This window comes from Herpailurus yagouaroundi, unplaced genomic scaffold (genome assembly GCF_014898765.1).
Source record: "Herpailurus yagouaroundi ecotype Mexico unplaced genomic scaffold, PumYag 189, whole genome shotgun sequence".
NCBI classification, from domain to species: domain Eukaryota; kingdom Metazoa; phylum Chordata; class Mammalia; order Carnivora; family Felidae; genus Herpailurus; species Herpailurus yagouaroundi.
Window position 1 is genome coordinate 3,803,127 of NW_024412420.1, and position 22,408 is coordinate 3,825,534.

At 58.1% G+C, this 22,408-nt stretch overlaps 1 protein-coding gene across 7 annotated transcripts in view; it reads left to right on the forward strand.

Annotated features, from left to right (window-relative positions):
• Positions 1-21,491, forward strand: part of TSPOAP1 (TSPO associated protein 1) — a 26,274-nt gene extending 4,783 nt beyond the window's left edge. For 2 of the 7 annotated variants that reach the window (XM_040497013.1, XM_040497014.1), the window contains exons 6-31: positions 941-1,018; positions 1,105-1,188; positions 1,403-1,492; positions 1,674-1,796; positions 2,052-2,156; positions 3,572-3,622; positions 4,020-4,040; positions 4,847-5,051; positions 5,662-5,834; positions 7,029-7,144; positions 7,431-7,540; positions 10,350-11,180; positions 11,329-11,480; positions 11,820-12,197; positions 12,283-12,501; positions 12,840-13,028; positions 13,600-14,463; positions 15,102-15,201; positions 15,293-15,447; positions 16,025-16,193; positions 16,570-16,641; positions 17,064-17,096; positions 17,274-17,377; positions 17,462-17,533; positions 17,793-17,903; positions 20,328-21,491. In XM_040497013.1, coding sequence (XP_040352947.1) covers positions 941-1,018; positions 1,105-1,188; positions 1,403-1,492; positions 1,674-1,796; positions 2,052-2,156; positions 3,572-3,622; positions 4,020-4,040; positions 4,847-5,051; positions 5,662-5,834; positions 7,029-7,144; positions 7,431-7,540; positions 10,350-11,180; positions 11,329-11,480; positions 11,820-12,197; positions 12,283-12,501; positions 12,840-13,028; positions 13,600-14,463; positions 15,102-15,201; positions 15,293-15,447; positions 16,025-16,193; positions 16,570-16,641; positions 17,064-17,096; positions 17,274-17,377; positions 17,462-17,533; positions 17,793-17,903; positions 20,328-20,507 — 4,785 coding nt within the window. In that variant the 3' untranslated portion in view covers positions 20,508-21,491. The other 5 variants (XM_040497017.1, XM_040497016.1, XM_040497015.1 and 2 more) reach the window with 5 other exon arrangements.
• The last annotated feature ends 917 nt before the right edge of the window (positions 21,492-22,408 follow it).

Sequence of the window (22,408 nt, forward strand, 5' to 3'; positions counted from 1 at the left end):
CCGCCGCCGCCGCCGCCGCCGCCGCAGCGCGGGGACGCCCCCTTCAGCTCCCGCCTGGTCCTCCAGGCCCGGCCCCGGCTCCCTGGGGGTGGCGGTGCGTCCCCCTCGGCTCCAGGTACGAGCGATCTTCGCTGGGTACTGGGCGTAGGCGGCCTCTGTCCCGAGGGCTTGCGAGCCCACTCCGGACCCCCAGAAGTTATAGGTCTGGCTCCTCTCCATCCTCTCTACTGGGTCGGCACCTAGGTTCACCTCGTTCTGGAAACAGGGGTGGGAGAAGGTGGATTCCATAGGGACCAAGGCCTCGGTGCGGGGTGGGGGTGGGGGTGGGGGTGCTTCTTGCTCAGATTTTGCCCCTCTGCTTGGCCCAGGGAGGGAGATGCGGCTCCCATCAAGGCCTGTCCTCCCCTAGAGTTTGCACAGATAAATCTGAAGTGCGACAGGGTGGGCTTGGGGGAAGCTAGGAGGAGGGTCTGGCCAGGCTTGCACTGCTCTAGGCAAAGCCCAGGTTTGGATGATCCAGAATTCCTAGCTCTGGGAGCACCGCATCCCTGGGGACTCAGGCAGCCTCCTAGTTCTCTGCCAGTCACTGAAGGACACCCAGGACAGTTATTGAGTGCAGAGCAGGGCTGCTGTTGGAAGCTAAAAAGGGAAAGCTTTGGCCTGGATAAGGGACCCATCTCCCAGGGCACACATGGGTCTCAGGATCTCAAAGCAGTATGTCTGGAGGACAGAGGGGCACAGCCTCTGCACTCCCACATCAGCTGGAGGCATGGGCAGGCAGCACCCCCTTCCCTACAGCCCCCATTCCTGAGCAGGGATCTCTTTGCTGACCGTGAGATGGCATGGGAGCCTGCCACAGACAGCCTGGGCAGAGGGGCAGGCTGCTCTGAGGCCCTGAGTTCTTGGGTGCCAGCCTCCCCACTGCCCCCTGCGTTTGCAGGCCAGGCCCCAAGAGGATGTGGAAAACCCACCCACGGGCCTAGGGGAGCCAGAGAAACAGCAGAGGGTGCAGCAGCTGGTAAGTCCCAGGTCAAGGGCTGGAGGCGACCAGTTTTGGGCAGGTCTGCCTTCTCACATGAGGAGCCCTTGGTTCCGACCCCACAGGAGTCAGAGCTCAGCAAGAAGCGAAAGAAATGCGAGAGCCTGGAGCAGGAAGCCCGGAAAAAGCAGAGGCGATGTGAGGAGCTGGTGAGCTCCCGAGGGCCTCCCCGAGGCCAGCCAGGTGGTGGGCTCCCTCTCAGCTCTGCTTTCACCCTTCTTGTCCTTCGGGGCTCTCCTGTCCTGTTTGGCGCAGGGTCCAGGTGGGGGAGGAAGACCTTGTCTGGGAGGGCAGGGTCCTCTGTGTGGGGAGAGGAGGGGTGTAGGTGCCAGACCCCCGCCCAGAGCTCCCCTGGTCTCTCAGGAACTGCAGCTGAGAGAAGCCCAGAATGAGAATGCCCGCCTCGTGGAGGAGAATTCTCGGCTCAGTGGGAGAGCCACGGAAAAAGAGCAGGTAGCGGTTCTGCCCACGGGCTGTGGGGCTGGGCTTCGCTGGGGCTCTGGTCCCTGGGCAGGGGGCTGTCTTCTGTGTCCCCTGAACTGGGCCAGAGTATGAAGGGTACTATTCCCCCTGGTGAGGGAGCTGCTGGGACGAGGCTCACACACCCAGCTCCCTGCCACTCCCCCCTCTCCAGGTGGAGTGGGAGAATGCAGAGCTGAGGGGCCAGCTCCTGGGGGTGACACAGGAGAGGGACTCGGCCCTTCGCAAGAGCCAGGGCCTGCAGAGCAAGCTGGAGAGCCTGGAGCAGGTGCTGAAGGTGAGGAGATTGCATAGGTGGGGGGAGGGTCTTGGTCCCTGATGCAAGGAGAAAGTGGGACGGTAGAACGTGTCCTATGTGGGGCACTGGGGTCTGAGCCCCAGTCCTGGCACCACCAGCCTTGCCCCTCTCTGGCCTCAGTTTCCTCCTTAACAGAAGGCATCTGGAACACACGGTGTCCAGAGCTCCCACATCTTAGATCTACAGAAATGGTGGAGCCGGGCTCTGGCCTTGACCCAAGGTCTTGTGTTTTAGCACATGCGGGAGGTGGCCCAGCGGAGGCAGCAGCTCGAGGTGGAGCATGAGCAGGCTCGGATCAGCCTGCAGGAGAAGCAGGAGGAGGTCCGGAGGCTGCAGCAGGTGGGGGCAGGGGTGAGGGAAGGGTGGTAGGCTGCTGGACTCCTCAGTCAGCTGCTCATCCAGTGAGCATTTACTGAGCACCCACTGAGTGCTAGGCTTTGTGCTAGGCACTGGGGACAGCGGTGGGGAAAGATCAGGTCCCAGGCCAACCAGCAAATAAGCAGATATGCAAGTGAGGCAACCCCAGTCACTGACGGGCCCTGGTGGGGGGAAGTGAGCAGGGTGGTGTGACGGAGTGACTAGGGTGGGGCCAGGGGCCACTTTAGAGAGGTGGGCAGGGAAGGCCTCTAATACGTTAAGGGTGTGAAGGAGCCGGCTGAAGAGCACTCCAGGTAGGAGAATTGAAGCGCAAATGCCCTGTGGCAGGAAGAGCACGGGGGTCCAGACCAGTTGGCTAGATTATAATAGGTTAGAGAACAGCAGGAATAGGCAAGAGCCAGATCTTGTCGGGCCTTAAAGAAGAGTGGGTATTTTGTTCTCTGAGGGGTTGGAAACCGTTGGAAGGTCCCAAGCAGGGGAGTAGCATGATCTGATTAATCATTTTAGAAGATCACATGAGCAGCACTGTGGAGGGTGGATTGGGGGAGTGGGTGAGGAGGCAGGTGGTCAGGTGTTGGGGCTGCTGCAGTTCAGGAGGGAGATGACGGCCGTCTGGATGAGGGTGCAGGCGATGCTGGTGGAAACAAGTGGAAGGATTTGAAGTATATTTTAGAGATGGAATTGACAAAACTCCATAGGATTCTAGTGGAGCTCCTGCTTCTTTTAGCCATTTGCTGAGTAAACCCTAATGGAGTGTGGGGCTCTTCACTCTCTAGGAGGTGATGGATGAAGGAGCAACAGGTGTGAGAGTTGGGGAGTCTTGAGTTCTGAGCCCTGTCTTGGCTGAGTTTGGGTTATGTGTTAAACATACAAGTGGACACTTCAAAGACAGTTGGATCTATGGGTTTGGAGTTATGGGGAAGTTGGTCATGGAGATGGGGTTCAGAGTCATCAGTGTGTCCAGTCGTGTGACTAGATGGGACTCCTTGGGAGAGCAAAGAGTGTAAAGTGCCCTGTGCCCATCCCTGTGCCCTGTGGCACCCTAACACTCAAAAGGGGCAAAGGAAAGGGAGCAGGTGAAGGAGGCTGAGAAGGAGCGTCCCAAGAGGTAGGAGGGAAACCCAGAGGGTGGATGTCCCAGAAAGAGAGAAACAGTATCAGACGTGCCTCTCCTTGACACCGTTACCTTCCGGCCTAAGGTATGGTTCTGGGGTGGGATCTGGGAGGGAGGAGCCCTCAGCCTCCCCCTTCCCAGCTCCCCTTTCCTTTTCTTCCCTTGCTTTGCCCTTACGGCTCCCCCCTCCCATCCATCTCCCTCTCTCTCCTCCCCTGTTACTCACCTTTCCTCTCCAACTTTTGCCTCCTCCTACCTGTAGGCCCAGGCAGAAGCCAAGAGGGAACATGAAGGGGCTGTGCAGCTGCTGGAGGTAGGGTCCTTGGAAGTGGCCGCCAGCAACACCAGTTTGGGGAGAAGGCAGGGACGTTCAGAGAGGGCTGGAATGGACTGTGTGGGTGTGGAGGGTGTGGGGTTAAGGAAGGGCCCTTAGGTGCTCCAGAGCCTCGGGAATCCCTTCCACTATTGGTCTACTTCTTAGGCAGGGGCACAGCTGGGCAGGGGCTCCTGGGTCTGGTGGCATCAGCCCCCACTACCCCCCACCCCCGGAGGCTGCCTTCACCTGAAATACCCTTCCATTTAGGAACTGCTCAGTCAGTCCAGGGAGCCGCCCAGGTGGTGTCCACTTGGGCCCTTGCTCCCTCTCTGCGCAGTGGCCCGCAGGGTGAAGGGTTCTAACCTGTCCTCTTTGCTTTCCTTTCCTGCCACAGTCGACCCTGGATTCCATGCAGGTACAGCCTCCTGACCCCCCACCTCCCTGGGTTGTCCCCTCCCATGCACCCGTCCAGGCTGCCTGAGCCGGGTCTCCTGCCTCAGGGCCCAGTGGTCCCAGCTCTCATGTGGAACAGAGGAGGGTGTAGCAGACCCGAGGACCTGTAGAAGGACTGGCATTCCTGCGGGACGTGTGGGCCACCTCCTCGGCCCAGAGCTGCCACAGTGCCTGGCAGATGCGGGGCTGACCCTCCTCTAAAACATAGCCGCTCAGACCATGAGGAAGTTCCTCACCAGTCTAACCCGTGACCCTCTTGATATTGGCCAGGAGAGAGTCCCAAATGTTGGGACTTTTCTGATACTTGAGAAAAATTCTTGAGAATTGGCTCCTTCCTGCCATAAAGATGTCCCTAGCTCCTGTGCAGGATCTCTCTTGAGGGTGGGGATTTGGGTCACTGACTGAGAGGGTGACAAGCAGCAGAGCCAAAGAAACTCCTGAGGAGATACTGGCAGTGGAGCTGGGAGTGGAAGCCATTCCTTTTGGCCCGGAAGCAACAGGAAGGAGCGAGTGCCACTGCCTGGGGTGTGAGGGTGTGCTGAGTGGGGGGTGGGTTTAGCCCTTCTCGGGAGGGTTGGGAGTGAAGCCCGCCCACAGCTCTGGTGTTTCACCCCCAGCTCAGACACTGTTAAGGCAGTGGGGCAGCCAGGTGAGGGCTGGTGCCCAGGCCTAGGGCTGGGTGGGTGGAAGCTGAAGCCTGGTGTGGGGGCTCAGGATGGACTGGGCAGCTTTGCTGTGCCTGGTGGCTTATGGGAGGTCTTGGCCCAGGTCCGGGTTCGAGAGCTGGAAGAGCAGTGCCGCAGCCAAACAGAGCGCTTCAGCCTCCTGGCACAGGAGCTCCAGGCCTTCCGCCTGCACCCTGGCCCCTTGGATCTACTCACCTCTGCCTTGGGCTACAGTACCCTTGGGGACCACCCACCACCCCCCTGCTGCTGCTCTACCCCCCACCTCTGCCGTGGGTCTGGCCCCAAAGGTAAGTGGACCCCAGTGACATTTTGTCTGGAATGCTTTTGTATAGAGCAGAGACTTCAGGGTCAGAGAAAGCGCACAACTCGCCCAAAGTCACACGGCAAGTTAGGGCCAGGCTGGAATAAGGCTCTGATGGGGGAGAAATGAGATCACAAGAGTGGCTCTCCTGGAGTCTGGCCAGGCATCTCAACCACTGCTCCTCTCCTTCAGCAAGACCTCTGTGGTTATGGCTGGGAATTGGACACTAGGAATCAGCAGCCAGCAGTAAGGGTTTGTAAAGAGCTGGGCTGGGCATCAGTCAGATCCGGAATCCCCAGCCCCTCTCACTTAACAGCCCATGTGATTTTGAGTGTGCTGCTAAACCCGTGAGCTCTGGTTTCCTAAGCTGTAAGATGGGAATAATTCAGTGCACTTCATTGGCCTGCTCTGAGGATCATGCGAAATAATGTATGTAAATCACTTCCACCTCTACTTAGTAAGTTTTCCTCAAATATTTCCCTCTTGTAAGGAAACGTGGCTATGGAGGGCCTGACCCCATATCCAAGCAGCCACCCCCGCCCTTGCTCCCTAGTCCCTCCTCAGGTCACAGATCCCATGTGCCATCTTCTGTTTAGACCTTGACCTCCCTCCGGGCTCTCCTGGGCGCTGCACCCCAAAGTCTTCTGAGCCTGTCCCTGCAACCGTTGTCGGGGTCCCTCGAAGGACGGCCAAGAAGGCAGAGTCCCTCTCCAACTCCTCTCGCTCTGAATCCGTCCACAACAGCCCCAAGTCATGCCCCACACCCGAGGTCAGTGCTGGGGAGGGGCCTGGGGTTGGCCCTATTCTCCTCTGGGGTCCCCAGGGGTTGGGTGGCTGCTGGGCCTTGTGGGGGCCCAAGTTGGGAAGTGGAGCCAGGCCCTGGGAGAGAAGGGCCTGCAGATTCCTCTTTATGGGCCAGGAGCTCGGGTGGAGGCTGCCCTGCTCTCCAGGGCTCACCTGCCGGCCCTACTCTGGGCCGCCCAGCCACACCCCTCTGGGGCTCACAGAGGCCCTGGAGTCCTGAGCCGGATGGAGGGAGACGCTTGGGCACCAGGATCCATATAATGAGACTGTTCATGTGAGTGTCTGTAGCAGAAGCAGATGGTTGTGTGAGAAAGAACACAGGTTCTGGGATTCAGATCCCAGCTCTGTTTTAGGCAAGCAAGTGTCTGACTCTTTCTGGGCTTTAGCTTCCTTGTCTGAGTTTTGGAGCTAATAGGACCTGCCTTGAAATGTTGTTGTGAGGGTTACATGAAAAGGTAGAAGGAAGAGCACTACTGCAGGACGCACAGTAGGTGCTTAACATGTGGCCGCTATTATTATTACCAAGTGCTTGATCACCTTGTCCCTCTCTCTACTTCTTCCTAAACCTCAGAAATCCGAGGGGGCAAGGCAGGAGCAGCCCTGCTGACCGGGGTTGGGGGAAAGCGGTGGAACCCAGCCCCAACCTCTGCTGCCCCCTTGTGGGATGGAACGATGGTGCGGGCTTTGGCTGTGCCGTGGAGGGGCTGCGCTGTCTGCCCCCAGGGTGCCCCCCTTACAGGGGCTTCTCAGGACCTTCTGCCTCCTGACTTCCAGCTCTTCACAGTTGGAGTGCTTTGCCGTGTTTTTCCCTTAAAGAGACAAACTGCCGTTGGACACCCACTGTGCATCAGAGTGGTTGGCTTCCTCTTCAGTGGGGAACGTGGTCATATTTACTGGGATGGTGCGGTAGAGGTCAGGGCTCAGGAGAGATCCAGGTTATACTCACTCCGCTTTGCCAGGGCAGCTTGGCTCTGCCAGGATCTGCTGGCTTGGGTGCTGCTTTAGAAAACACGGAGGCTCATTGCTGCTGGCCTTATCCAGCATGTGCTGTCCTTTCCCTTCTCAAAGTAGCAGGTCCTCTGGCTCATTCTGGAAACCTGCCTGTTTTGCCGTTGGCCCTGGAGCCTGGAGAGGACTGGCCCTTTCTGTTTGCCTGCAGGTGGACACAGCCAGTGAGGTGGAGGAGCTGGAGGCAGACAGTGTCTCCCTGCTCCCAGCAGCACCGGAGGGCAGCCGCGGAGGAGCCAGGATCCAGGTGTTCCTAGCACGCTATAGGTGGGACCCTCCCCTCGGCCCCCCATTTCCCTAGTGTTTGGGGTGTATGGGAGGAGGGGCTGGGTGAAGATAGAGGCTTCTGGAGGTGGTGGGCGTCGTTCAGGGATCCCAGTTGGACATGTCCTCTTTGCCCAGTTGGGCCAGGTGGGCACAGTTAGCGCTCTACTTGGCTGACGGTGAAAAACCAAGTCTCCATAAAGGCCTAGTACAGCGGGAGAGAGGAGACGGGATGTGGGGGTAAGATGTGGGTCGCTGTCCTCTTCCTCCTCTGCACCTCCTTCAACAGCTACAACCCCTTCGAGGGCCCCAATGAGAACCCAGAGGCAGAGCTTCCGCTTACTGCTGGCGAGTACATCTACATCTATGGCAACATGGACGAGGATGGCTTTTTTGAAGGTAGGAAGGTGGCAGGGTTATTCTGTCCATCCCCCTGCTTTTGAGCCCCTCTTCACAAAGACCTCCACCCACCCACACGGTCTCCCTGGCATGCTCAGGCCACCAGGACGTTTCAGACTCAGCGAAAAGGCATATAGAGACCTGGCAGCCCACACAGAAGGGGTCTAGAAAAGGGAGCCACTGTCTGACTGCAGACCTACCCCAAGCAGGGCAGGGCAGTGCCTGCCACAGTCCAGATGATGAATGGGGTCACGGGGAATTTTGGCTGAATTTGCTTTTGGGCTTCCAGACAGGGCATGGCAGTGCTTAACACTAGTGACCTTGAAGTTGGGCATGTGGCAAAGATCTGAAGCTGGACTCCAGCTGGGTGTGGGGGAGGGAGAACTAGGGTCCAGAGCCCAGGAAAGGGTGTCAGTGAGTAGTCAGCAGGTGTCAGGGCCCAGGCAGGGCGTGGGCTTCAGGGCAGTGCTCCAGGGCCTGTGGGAAGCTCAGACACCTGAACAGAAGCCCCATTACTGAGACTGGGCAATAGGGTGGGGCCTGCCGAAGAAATGGTCTTGGGAGACCCAGGTTGGCCCTGGCCAGATAGCGGGGAGAACGGCCCTGGGCTGAGACTGGGTTGCGGTGTAGGCAGGGCAGGGTGAGGGCCATAACCAGGGGCGGGGATTGAGGAAAGAGGTTAGATCTGAATCCGTAACACCCAAAGCTTTGGGTTTGAAAGCCCAGGTCTTCAGTGCCCACTCAGCATGCCTTCCCCGGGCCCTGCATCTGTTCTTTGAGTAGCTGCTGTGAACTGCGGGGGAAGAGCTAAACTCCTCTGAGGGATGGGTGGCCGAAAGTGGGATTAAATATTTCCCAGAAAACGACTTTTTAAATGAAAAAAAAAAACAAAAACAAAAACCCAGAAGCCAACAACTTTTCTTGGAGGGGGGCAGCAGGAACACAAATGTTCACTAAGCACAAATGAGTACAATTTGAACTATATGATCTGGGATAGGTTTAAAGGCTCATGGAGACAACAGGGGCTGGGATGCCATGTTCATCATCACACTTAGCTAAGCAACTGCTTCTTCTATGACTGGTCCTGCCTGGACTGCTGTCGGTGGTTCGAGCTTCGGGCATGTGTGCCTGCCTCTGACTAGGGCTCCAGCGCCAGCCCATCAGGGCGGTAGATGTGCTTAGCGTGGAGGCTCCTACCTTCTTAAGTGTTAGTGCTGACATTAATATTCTCAGGCTCCCATGACAAATTACCAATAGAAATGTATTCTGTGACACCTCTGGAGGCCAGAAGTTTGAAATCAAGGTGTCGGGAGGGCCACACTCCCTCTGGAGGCCCTAGGGGAGATTCTGTTCCCTGTCCCTTTCAGCTCCTGGTGGTTCCAGGTGTTTCTTGGCTTGTGACCACGTCACTCCAGTCTCTGCCTCTGTAGTTACGTTACCTCCTCCTTCTCTTCTCTCAGTGTCTCTCCCTGTGTGACTCTTATAAGGACACTTGTCATTTGATTTAGGACCCATCCATATAACCTGGAATGATCTCATCTCAGGCCCCTTAACTTAATTACATCCGCAAAGATGCTTTTTCCAAATAAGGCCACACTCACAGGATCCATGGGTTAGGATGTGGACATACTTTGGGGAGGTCACCGTTTGATCCACTACAAGTGCTTATATTCTCTAATGTATTGAAAATCACTATTGTTTCTTCAAGTTTCCATGCTTCCCCCCCACTCCTAGCATAAGCAGAGAGCGAGGGTGTTGGGGAAGCTGGAAGCCCCCCCACTGCAGCTCAGACCTGTCTTCCTCTTCAGCACCCTCTTTCTTAAACTCTGGCCTCTGCTTTCCCTTCCTCCTAATAAGGCGTAGCAGCCATTGGCTCATCTGTCCCCTGGGAATCCTTTCCCTTCTCCCAAATTAGCAGTGACAGGGCGTGCTGTGTGCCCACTTTCTTCCTTCCTTGACATCCCTCTGTTGTCATGCGTTCAGGGGAACTGGAACTTACCTTTGGTCAGCGCCTGGACTGACCACCAGTCATGTTCCTAGACACAGGCTCGCTATGGGTCCTCATCCCTTCTAGAACCATATGGGAATCTGTTCTCTGGCACTTAGGCCTTTTGTGGCTGAAGAGTCCTTCCCTCACCCTGATCAGGTGGTGCTTTCCTCTCCCTTTGAGGATGTCTGTTTTCCACAAAAGGAAGTTCAAGGGCGCCCCTGTCCCTACTACTCAGGCCCTTGGAGTTTGAAAGTTTTCAAATGTACAGAAAAATGAAAGAGTAATACAGCGAATACCTATATACTCACCACCTATGTTCAACAGTTGTTAACATTCTGCCATATTTGCTTTTTCCATCTGCAGGTTAAAAATGAAAAGTGATGTAAAAGAGAGTTGTAGACATCATGACATTTCGCCTAGCCCTTCTTCAGCATGCATCTCCTCAGAACATGGTTCTCGGAGAGCCTTGTGGGGCTAGCACCTGGGAGCTTGTTAGAAATGCAGACTCGCAGCCCCACCCAGACCTAACTAAATTAGAATCTGCATTTTAACAAATCTTGAGGCGATTCATATGCACATTAACATTTAAGAAGCGCTGTCCTAGATCACCACGGTGCTGTTATTACACCTACGAATATTAGCAATGACTCCTCTACTGCAGATGTTGAGTGTTCTTGCCTTTTAAAAGTGCTCACAGATAAATGTTGGTTTGGATCAAATGCTTAAGGTCACCCACTAACCGTTGCTAAAATGCATTTATTGGACTGGTTTTTCTCTACCTCCTCTCTGTCTTCCCCTTCCCTGCCCTCCCTCTGCCAGGGGAGCTCATGGATGGCCGAAGGGGCCTGGTCCCTTCCAATTTTGTAGAGCGTGTGTCCGACGATGACCTCCTGACCTCCCTCCCTCCGGAGCTGGCCGATTTGTCCCACAGCTCAGGCCCCGAACTCAGTTTCCTGAGTGCAGGCGGGGGTGGCAGCAGTAGCGGGGGCCAGAGCAGCGGGGGACGCAGCCAGCCCAGACCTGAGGACGAGGCTGCGGGGGACGAGCTCAGTCTGAGCCCCCAGCCTGAGGGCCTGGGCGGGCCCCCTGCTGTGCCTTACCCACGGGGTCTGGTGGTCCTCAGGCAGCTGGCCCACAGTGTGGTGCTGGCCTGGGAGCCGCCTCCTGAGCGAGTGGAGTTACGCGGCTACCATATCTGCGTGAACGGGGAGCTGCGTCAGGCCCTGGGGCCGGGGGTGCCCCCCAAGGCTGTGCTCGAGAACCTGGACCTGCGGGCCGGGCCCCTCCGTGTTTCTGTGCAGGCCCTGACCAGCCAGGGCAGCTCCGACCCTCTTCGCTGTTGCTTGGTGGTGGGTACCCGGGCCGGGGTGGTACCTAGCCAGCTGCGGGTCCATCGACTGACAGCCACGTCTGCTGAGATCACCTGGGTGCCCGGCAATAGCAACTTGGCCCATGCCGTCTACCTCAATGGGGAAGAGTGCCCCCCTGCCCGCCCCAGCACCTACTGGGCCACCTTCTGTCACCTGCGGCCTGGTACTCTCTATCAGGCCCGAGTGGAGGCTCAGCTCCCACCTCGAGAGTCCTGGGAACCAGGCTGGGAAAAGCCGGAGCAGCGGGCTGCCACCCTGCAGTTCACCACACTCCCAGCAGGTATGCAGGCTTGCTTGGGCTTTGACGCTCTGTAATACTCAGAAGGCCAGACCAGGGGAAGTGCATTTTCAGGGAAGTGGGAAACGAGGCTGGTGCCTCTGCAGGTGAGTGTCCTGCATACCTGGGTCTGGTACCGTCCCCCCCTCAGGCCCACCTGATGCCCCCCTGGATGTGCAGATTGAGCCGGGACCCTCCCCTGGAATCTTGATCATCAGCTGGCTCCCAGTAACAATTGATGCTGCTGGCACTTCCAATGGCGTCCGGGTCACGGGCTATGCCATCTATGCTGATGGGCAAAAGGTATGGCCTGGGGACTCTGGGTCTCTCCTTGGGATATGGGTCTCTCCTTGCCGTGCTCAGAGACCTCATCTCCCCAACCTGGCACAGAGATGCCCTGCCGCTGGCATTTGGGCACTGGGTGCCCATTTGGGCAAGCAGATAGGTCGAGGGCATGGGCTTTGAGAGCAGACGACTGTGATTCAAACACCAGGCCACCACTGAAGCCCTGTGGCCAGGAGGATTAAGTGAGATAGGACATGCCAAGGCCTTAGTGTGCTGCCTGGCATCATGCTGACTGCCGTTGCTAACCATCATCATGTCTTCGACTCAGCCACCTCCACCTCTACCCTCTACCTGCAGATCATGGAGGTGGCGTCACCCACAGCAGGCAGCGTGCTGGTGGAGCTGTCCCAGCTGCAGCTGATGCAAGTGTGCCATGAGGTGGCTGTGCGCACCATGTCACCCCACGGCGAGTCAGCTGACTCCATTCCGGCTCCCGTCCCCCCAGCCCTAGTGGCGGCCTGCCTACCAGCCACGGTCTCTTGCCCCTCACCGCGGCCGGGCTCGGAAGCCAGACCACCCCTTGCTCCAGCCTCCCCGGGGCCTGGAGACCCCAGCTCTCCCCTCCGGCGCCCTGACCCCCACGGAACTCGAGAGCCCCCCGGGGCCCCCCCAGCAAGCCCTCCCAGAGAGGCAGCGAAAGGATCCCCCGAGGAGCCCCCAGCACCTGGCTCCCAGGTACCCTGCTGGGGAGAGGGGGAACAGGTGGAGGCTGGGACAGAGGCTGAGGGCTTGGGCCCTTCCTCAGTACCCACCATTCCAGGAGGAGGCTGGGGCAGCTGTGCTGGGCACCTCAGAGGACGGGAGGGCCAGCGAGCCAGCTGTGGGAGAGAGAGCTCCTGACCCTGCAGCTTCACCGCTGGCCCAGGAAGAGGCTCTTCTGGCACCCTGCTCCACCCAAGGAGCTCTCGCCCAGCGGGTGCCCTGTGCTGAGGCCTGCCGAGGAGGAGAGGCAGGGTCTGGGCTGAGGCCCAGGGCTGAGGTACGGAGCTGGGGACACACTGGGCCACCCAGAGAATTGGGGCCTGCCTCCCTGCCTCTGCCAGCCAAAATCTGGGTGTCCTCTCCATCTAGTTTCTGTTCTGGTGTGTGCTCCGTGTCCGCTTCTTTGTCACTTTGTCTTCCCAGATTCCTCTTTTCCTTTTGGCTACTATCCTCTTCCCCCCCCCCCCACCCTTGTGCACACCCCCCATTTGGGACATGACTCTCTCTCCCTCTGCCAAGGGACCCCTGTCATTCCAGCTAGGGCTGATCCCTACTGGAGCCCCCTATGCCTCCTCAAACCCTTCCCTCTGTCTTCCTTTGTCTCACCTCTTGCAGAGGGAGGACACGGCAGAGCTCGGGGTCCGTCTGGTGAACTCCCTGGTGGACCATGGCCGCAATTCAGATCTCTCAGACATCCAAGAGGAGGAGGAGGACGAGGAGGAGGAGGAAGAGGACCTGAGTTCCAGGACTTGCTCTTTCCAGAAGCAGGTTGTTGGCAACAGCATCGGGGAGAATGGGGCCAAGGTAACGGGGTGAGGATGGGCTCGTGGGCCCTAGACCTCTGGTTCTCGGGTCTCTGTCCTTCGTGTCAGCAGCTGCTCCAACCACCACTGAGTGCCAGCAACATTCTAGGTGTGTGGCCTGGGCCCTGTCCCGAGCAGTAGATAGGAAGTTACTCAGGATTCTGCCCTCCTGGGAAGAAAGGAGAGGCTGAGGAGCCCTCTTCTGCCCCTTCTCCCGCTCCAGCCTGCCACATGCAGCACCCTGGTCTCCTGAGATCCTTTCTGGGAGCCTCTGGGGAGGGGTGGGGAGGCCTCCCTGCTGTCACAGGTGTGGTCTGCTCCCTGCTGCTCCTGTCCCTCGGGCCCCAACATCTGTGCAGCCTGTTCCTGGGGTGTGTTCTCTAATTCCTCCTCTGGCTGTGCTCTGGACTTGCTGTGTGGCTTTGGGCCAGACCCCTCTCTGGTCTTTCCTCTTGTAGGAAGCTGAGGGAGGGCTGTGGGGTTGCATGGAACCCCTCCCCTCATTTGAGGACAAAGGTCACAGCTGTCTCCTCTTCCCACGGACCTCTCTTCCCCACTGCCCTTCCCCCCAGCCCCAGCCCCAGCCTGACCCCTTCTGTGAGACCGACAGCGACGAGGAGATCTTGGAGCAGATCCTGGAGCTGCCCCTCCAGCAGTTCTGCAGCAAGAAGCTTTTTAGCATCCCTGAAGAGGAAGAAGAGGAGGACGAGGAAGATGAGGGGGAGGATGAGGAAGACGAGGAGAGGCCAGGGGCAGGCTGTTCTTCTCGAGACCCCGGCCCACCCGAGTCTGCATTGCTGGGGCTGGGCTGTGACAGTGGTCAGCCTCGAGGACCTGGCCTGTGTCCCTTGTCTCCAGAGCCCTGCAGGGGTGGGGACCGCCTGGAAGACATACCTGGACTAGTTGGTGGAAGCATCCGGAGGAAAGGAAGTGGCTCCCCTGAGAAGCCCCCAAACCGCAGGCGGTCCCCAGATCCCCGTGAACACTGCAGCCGACTTCTCAGCAACGGCGGGCCCCAGGCCTCCGGACGACCGGGCCCCACACGGGAGAGGGGCAGCCCCGCTGTGGGCGAGGGGACCAAGGGTGGGCCAGAGGCTGGTGGGAGAGGGCGGCCGGCCCCTTCCCGGAGATGCTCCCGTGGCCGGGCTCCAGAATCTAGCCTGGCCGGCTGCTTCTCCCCCAAGTGCTTGGAAATCAGCATCGAATATGATTCTGAGGACGAGCAGGAGGCGGGCAGCGGTGGCATCAGCATCACCAGCTCCTGCTACCCTGGAGATGGGGAGGCCTGGGGCACGGCCCCCATAGGAAGGTCCAGGGGGCCTCTGAAGGCCAATTCGGGCCCCACCCCCTACCCACGCCTTTCGGCCTGGGAGAAGGGGGAGCCAGAGCGGAGAGGCCGCGGTGCGACTGGCAGAGCCAAGGAGCCACCCTCCCGGGTCCGTGCCCACTGCCCACCCTGGCAGCCCCCTGCCTGCTGCCGCCTGGTGGCTCTGCTTGCTGCCCACCAGCCACTCCCATTCCACACTGCCGCCTCCATCCGCAGAGGTGGGGCTGGGCCTCTGGGCTCCCTCACCCGCCTCCTCCCACCCGCATTCCACTGCTTTGCTGCTTCTGCCTGTCGGAACTGGGATGCACAATATTCTGTTACCGCTAGTCGCCAATTGCCGCCAGCCAGCCCCCTGCCTCTGGGCAGGGTGGCCCTGTGCTTAGTTAGCTTAGTTACGTCTTCAGGACACTGACGGTGATGTCCAGCATCACCCGACCCCGATGCTGAGAAGAGGCCCTCCTCTCCCATGCTCCTCGGCCAGCTCTGAGACCCTCCCTCTTCTGCACTCACCAACAAGGGTGGCCGGAGCCGGGGTCTCCCCTTCCACCCTTCCTCCCCCCGTGGGGGTGTCTGATGTCTCCGAGAGATTGGGCCCAGGCTCCAGGAGAGGAATGTTGTGTCCCGGCTCTGCTGTGCTGCTTATGCTGACGGGGCAGAGCTGGGGAACGCGTGTGGGGTCCTGCCCCTGCTGATGCCCCACCAGCGGCTGGTGTGTCACTTCTGCTCTCTGCTGCGCTCTCTTTGCAGGCAACAGACACTGGGGAGCCCAGAGGGCAGGACAGCTCTGGGCGGAGGGGCCCCCTGCGGAGAGGGGCCCAGGCCCCCAGGACGGGCGGTACCGAGTTGGGTGAGCACCCGAGGGGGGCTGGGTGAGGCCGAAGGGGCCTTTCCTGACCTAACCCTTTGGCGAGACCTTACTGTCATCGCTCTTTCCACAGCCTCTCTGAGGAGCCCCCCGGCAGAAGCGCCGGTTTACCAGGACCTACCTGTCAGGGCCTTTGTGGCTCTGTTTGACTATGACCCGGTGTCAATGTCACCCAACCCTGACGCTGGGGAAGAGGAGCTCCCCTTCCGGGAGGGCCAGATCCTGAAGGTGACTGACTGATTGTCCAGGTCCCCCACCCTCTCTCCTCTCCTGTACTGGAGGTGTCCTAGCCTTCACGGGGGAGACCACAGCTTCCAGAGCCAGAGTCCTGACTCTGACACTTGCAGCGGTGTAACCTTGAGTAGATGCGCTAGCTGCTTTGGACCTCAGTTTCCTCAGTGGTAAAATGGGGCTGATGTTCATGTCCACCTTCCAGAGATGGTTTTGAGGATTAGGTTCAGGGCATGTGGGTTACTTCAGTGGCCCGGGCACACCGCACAGTGTAACTGCTCCTGGTAACGTTACAGTTTTCACTGAGTCTCCAAGTATTTACTCCAGGCTTTTTGCTGCTGTTCAGAGGTTACAGAGATCTAGCCTGGGGTGGGCTGGGGGGATGGACGTGCAGGCAGTGAGTGATGCTGTATGAATCCTTATTCTTGGCTGTTTCCCCCTGTTTCCTGTTTCACGACCCACAGAAGGTAGAGCATTCTTCTTCAATTCTGAGTGTGGTGCTGTGGGGCTCAGGGCCTTGGAGCCAGGGAGCAAGCCGTATTGGCCTCTTGAGATGACTGGTCTTTGCCTGCAGGTGTTTGGGGACAAGGATGCCGATGGCTTCTACCGTGGTGAAGGTGGGGGTCGGACAGGCTACATCCCCTGCAACATGGTGGCTGAGGTGGCTGTGGACAGTCCCACAGAGAGACAGCAGCTGCTCCAGCGGGGTTATTTGTCCCCAGATATTCTCACTGAAGGCTCAGGTATGTCCTGCTGCTGTCCCTTACCTACCTCCCACCACCCCAGCTCCAACTCAGTCCCTTCTGAGCCATCTGTATGTCCAGGGTGGCCAAGGAACATCATTTATCCGGAGTCTAGCAGAACCTGTAGAGCCTTGTAGAGACCAGTGTGGCCAGTGTGGCCACAGCAGTTAGCTTGCCACGTGGAACGGGGGTCTGTTGCAGAGGGGATGGGCCATGAAGTTTGGGTCCTTGAGGTCTAGGATGGGAGAGGAAAGCCCTTTAGAAACTTGAGCACAAGAACCCTGGCACAGTCCAAAGAGGAGACTCCAGAGACACTATTCTGTCCCCCTCCCTTGCCTCAGTTTCTCTCTCACATATACTTGCCTTTCTGGATCAGGGAATGGTCCCTTTGTGTATTCTACAGCCCGCACAGCTGGGCCTCCCCCCAAGCCCCGCCGCTCCAAGAAAGGTGGGTGAGACCCCCTTCTCCCTCGGGGTCTGTGAGGATGAGTGGGGGTGGGGAGCACTGCTTGGCTTTCTGGGGAGACATGAGTGGGGTTTTGAGCAGGTAAAGGGAATTAGGGCAGACCTTCATCCACATCCATTCCCTCCACTGGGGAGCGTCCTTTTAATGGGGACGGGGAGTGGTTTGCCGGGGCCTCTGCTCCAAAAAGCACCTGACTGTAAATTCTGTGCAGCCTGGAGCAAGTCCTTGACCTTTTCTGGGTCTTAGTTTACTACCAAATCCAAAGGGCTGGGCTCTGTTCCCTGAACATCTTTTCTCCTGTATCCCCTGCGTGAGACCGAGCATCCTGCCTGCCCTGCACCACCCCCAGCCTGGGATGAGGAGGGAAGTGAGGGGCAGGGCTCACCTGCACATTCTCTCCACAGCTGAGGCAGAAGGCTCTGCCCAACCCTGTGCAGGTAGGGGCCATTCCTGTGCAGGGGAGACTGGGGAGAGGTGGTGTTGGGTGGCCCCTCTGGGCTCTCTCCAAGGGCTGCAGTTAGTGGAGAGGTAGTGAATAGGGGCTCAGCAGTGTGGAGGATGGTATGGTGTAGGGGGTCCAGAGAGTCCCCAGTCCTCTCCCCCTTCTCCTGCAGGCCGCCCCCAGCAGGTCTCCTCTGCCAGCTTGAAATCCTCCCGTTCCATGGTGGCTGCATTTGACTACAACCCTCGGGAGAGCTCCCCCAACATGGATGTGGAGGTGAGGACCCCCACAGACAGCCCAGCCAAGGGGGTGGTGCACGGCCTCCCCAGGGCTGACGTCGGCCTCTTGGGCTTTCCACAGGCAGAGCTGCCCTTCCGGGCAGGCGACATCATTACTGTGTTCGGTGACATGGACGATGATGGTTTCTACTATGTGAGAACATGGCGGGGGGGCGGGGAGTTGCCATATATACCCCCTTCACCAGCCCTTCCAGGGAGGGCTCTACCAGAGCCAGGGACAGGGATGAGCAAGGGTTCCTGAAGGAAACCTGGAGGAATGGACCAGGCATTGACATGGACCAGGCCATGACAGTGATGTTGACCTCAGACTGTTCCCCCAGGGGCTCCAGGGCTGAGGGGGTGGGGCTGAGGCCTCTTTCCTAGTCTGAGCCTCATCGGCATCTCTTCCCCAGGGGGAGCTCAATGGACAGAGGGGCTTGGTTCCATCCAACTTCCTGGAGGGCCCTGGACCTGAGGCGGGCAGCTCAGACAGGGAGCCTGGGACATCCCAGGCCGAGAGTCAGGTCAGTGAAGAGCTGGGCTCCCAGTGAAGAGTTGGGGCTGTACCCTGCCAGAGTGGTGGTGGGGGCTCAGACAGTGTTGTGGGAGGGGAGCAGTTGGCTATAATCTGGGGGAGCACTGTGCAGGGTGAGGCTTCGAGGGAGAGCCCTGCCAGGGCCAGCTCCCTCCCAGTATGTGCCGCTCTTTGCAGAGGAATGACGGCTGTGACCCTGATCCCAGGTCCATCTCTCCCAGCTACCCGCGCCCCGCGGGCTGATGTTGGTGAGGGGCCTTGTGAAAAAGGACCCCTCTAGCCCTCACACCTGTAACTAGTCATAGCCCGGGTTTCAGGGAACCTCCTACCCTGTCTCCCAGGTGTCTTTTAAAGCCAGTTGCCCAGCAAGGCCCAGCAAGCTTCCTGGGTCCTTGTTCTTAGAGCTTGCTTCTCCTTGGGGTGGGTGGAATACAGCTGAGTTAACAGCCTGACGGCGCAGGGAGAGGGGATGGGTCCTGGCCCCAGTGGGAAACCCTGGGCATCTGTGCGCAAATATTTACAGAAGCAAAGGCTGTGCAAAGCAGGACCAGTTCCTGTGAGCTGAGTGACCTGGTGACTGGGCAGGGAGTATGTGAGTCAGTCCATAACCCAACTCCTCTCTTTGTTCCCTGTTCTTCAGAGAATGAGGAGGAGACGAGTCCAGTGCTAGATGGAGATAGATATATATAGAGAGAGCAACATGTAAGTGGGGGACTGGCCCCCTCTGTTCATGTGACTCCCCACTCCTTACGTCACCATAATCAGATAGCACTCCTTTGTCCTGAATACTGGAGCTGACCTGGCTTCTCTGCTTTCTCCTAGGGATTGGGGGAGGGAGATCTTGCTGTGGAGCCAGATCTGGGTGCAGGATCATCCTCTCCTTTTGTTTTTACCTTGGGCAGTGCCAGCTGCTATAGGAATACATGTCATTTTAATATATAATGCCCCATATTAGCTGACTCCTCATATTCTATAGCTCATGCGGCTTATAGAACGTGGTGTAACATCCATATTGTGACTCATCTGTGTATTATGATACCATATGACTATGGTATTATAATATTGTGATTATTATTGGTGACAGAAGGATGATACGGTAATTCCACCAGTAATAATAGTCTCCCACCCTTGTCCTCTGCATCATGACCTGTTAGGGGATCAGATGCATGATTTTACTTCCAATTCTCAATTTTCTCTGCCAGAGAGAATAAAAGGGGGGCTTAAACGATTGAAATGCATAGAAAGCCCCAAACCATTCATCTCTGGGGCTCAGAGTCCCCTTCGTTTGTTTCCCCAGCGACCCCTCCCTCCTGGGATGCTATGAAAGGAGCCCTGGGAAGGCGTGGCTGGTTAGTAGTAGACACCTTGGCCTCTAGGTGCCGGCAAACCTCTTTGAGGGCAGGCCCTGCCATGTCACCAGGGCCTTGGGTTGGGGGGGGGGTCCTAGGCTGGGTACCCAGCTCTCCTGCCTCTGGTCTGGGCTTTATGGCTGGCTCTGGCCAGGAGACTGCCAGGCTGTGGTGGTGAGTCGGGGGCAGGCATTGAGGAAGGGACTGGAGGGCAGGGGTGGGGAATTCGTTGGCCGGCAAGATCTGATTGGGCTGTGCCAGGCACAGGAGGTCGAGGTAAGGATGTGGGAATGGGGAATAGGGGTAGGGAGGCTTCCCAGTGGCTCTCCTGTTCACCCAATCCCTGTCCTTTAGGCCACTAATGGCACTGGCTGGGCCTGTGCCAAGGGGAGCCATTCATGGTTGCCAGTGGAGCTAGGAGGAGGTTCAGCAGGGGACGTATGCTGACAGAGGCAGCAGGGCAGCCTCCAGAGCTAGTGGCGGGGCTGAGTGGTGTGGCTCTGGCCCTGGCTCCCCACAGCCCTCGGAGAGGTCATTTAAGGAAGAGTCCCAATCTCCTCCTCATGGGACTGGAACACTGCGTCTGCTGGACTGGCTGAGCGTGCTGCTTCTGTCTGTGAGGCGCTGCAGGAACTGCTTTCCTTAGTGGGGCAGGGGGGTGGCGGTGGCTGCTTCTAAGTGGTCCAGGTCTTCCTTGCTGGGAGGGGGTGACATGGGGGAATTGGGGGCACCCATCCCGAGGGGTAGGTCCGAGGACTCCTGAGCTCTGTCAGCCCAGTACTCTTTAGGAAGACCCAGAGAAGGGGAGCGGCTTGCCCAGGTTCTGGAAGCAGAGCTGGACTCTCTGTCTGTCCCTCTGACTCCCAGCTTAGTGTTCCCTCAGCATTCACCTCTCTGAGCTCTGTGTGTTGGGGGAAGTCGGGGGGGGGGGGTAGTGGGGCTCTGGTTCTTGACCATGGGTCTGTGACATGGAGGGCTGTAAGTACCTGAGATTGTAGGGCGAAGGTGTCAGGTTGGGGCAGGGAGCCAGGCCCTGACCTTGTCCCTTTTCTCTCACATTTCAGGACTGGGCCAGCTCAGCACAAGGACCCCTACTGCCCAGAGGCTGGTCCTGTGCCCCTGGCCCTGGCAGCTTCCCCACAATTGAACTGGGGGGGCCACAGGGCACAAGCGAGAAGGTGTGGGGTCTCCTCTCCAAGGGAAAACAGCTCCTAAGGAAACTGGGCTCTGGGAAGAAGGAGTGATGCTGTGGCCCGTCTTGCAGGCAGAAGCGGCCCCCTGAGGCCCCTGGGGTCACGGGGTGGGGAAGGCCTTGGACGCCCATTCTTCTGAGTTAACACTGTGGCACTTGGATGGGAATCAGAGACTCTTTGAAGGTCAGAGCTAGATGAGTCCTCAAGGATGAATCCTCTGGAGGGGCACCTTCCTCTTATAGGAGGGGAAACTGAGCCGCAGAATGAGGAAATCACTCGGTCAAGGTTGCTGAGCACCTCAGTCACAGAGCCAGGACCTGTGACTCCCCGTCCATCCACCTATGCCTACTTTCCCGCCACACGATGCTAGTCCTTTCTTTGATCCTCCCCGCTCCGATGGCGCAGGCTATCCTGACATGTCTTCCTTTCCCTGAAGGCAAGTTTGCACTGGATCCCCTGGAGCCCCCCTCCCCATGGGGCAGGGGGGCGGAACCCTGTATATATGTACATACTCAGTGCCTCAGTCCAGCCTCCTCCACCTCGCTTCCACCGCACAGGCCCAGGAAGGAGACAGGCCATGCCAAAGCGGGCCTAACCCCGCTCCATAGTGCTCCACCCCTCCCTGCCAGCCCGGCCTCCTGGCCCCTGTGTGTCTCACCCCCAAAGGCCCTGGGGCCAGCGGGCAGAAAGCAGGAGTTGGGTTTGCCTTATTTTGCTCATTGGATTCAACTTCTTGTTTGCATCATTTTCCTCTGGCCCCTGTTGGAGTCTGGGGGCTGAGGAAGAGGACAGATTTAAGCAGCTATTTTCATACATTCCCTGTCCAGAATGGGGTAGAGAGCTCTCCACCCTTACCCTCACCACCCCCTCTAACCCTGCGGCTGGGTGAGTGTCTCTGCATGTTTCCTTCACTGTGGTGGGAGATCGTTCGACTGAACCCCCACCCCCGGCCTTGGTCTCCAGGGGTGTGGAATGGTGGGGGTATTTGTTTAAAAAGACATTTTATTATAATAAAGTCTATTTTCACAAAACCCATGCTGGGCTCTAACTGGGGCAAAGGACTCCTCGAGGGGCGGGTCGTGCTGGGCTTTGCACTTGACTTCGGAACTCAGAAGTTACATCCGGGGGTGACTGGGGCAAAACCAATGGACAAGAACACCAAGCAGCTCTTGAGTTTCTTTTCCACAGACGGTGTGGCAGCTTCCCGAGCCCCTGGTGGCAGGGCCGGGTGTTTGGAGTTGCGGCGGGGTTCTGGTGGGAGAAAGAGACCTGGCGAGGGGGCGGGAAACCCCAGAGAAGGCACCAGTTTCAGGGCGGCAGACTGAGCAGCTCCTGCAATGTTGATTTTCCTGTACTAAGTGCATAGAAACAACAGATGTAAGAAAAATGCAAGGAAACTATATAGTTCCACTTGAAAGCAGGAGGGCGGGGTGGGGGGGACTCTTAGTAGACTAGAACAACAGAGAGAGGACAGAAAAACAGATGGGAGAACGTCCCCAGAAACCTCAAAGCAGGGTGTGTGTGTGAGTCCCGTGTGCTGCTCCATGCCTAGAGGTGGCGCAGAGCAGAAGAAACCCTGGGGGCTACTGACAGCTTGCTTAGTCCAGATTCTGTGTGGGGAGCAACCAGGTCAACTGACTGTTGCACATTCTCCTCCCCAGGGGCCAAGGGGCAAAGGTGAGGGTGTGTGTCTTTATTATTTATTTATTTATTTATTTATGTTTTGAGAGAGAGAGGCAGCAAGTGAGCAAGGGGCAGAGAGAGAGAGAGAATCCCATGAGGGACAGAGATAGAGAAGTGGGCTTACCCAAAGTGGGGCTCGAGCTCGAGGGCGTCTGCCTTTAGATACAACAGCGGGAGTGGCAGCGTAGGTCAGAGACCAGGTGGTACTCTAGGTGGTTGGCGAGACCCAGGAGAAACCAGAAGTATCACTGCCCAGGCGAGGAGCCACC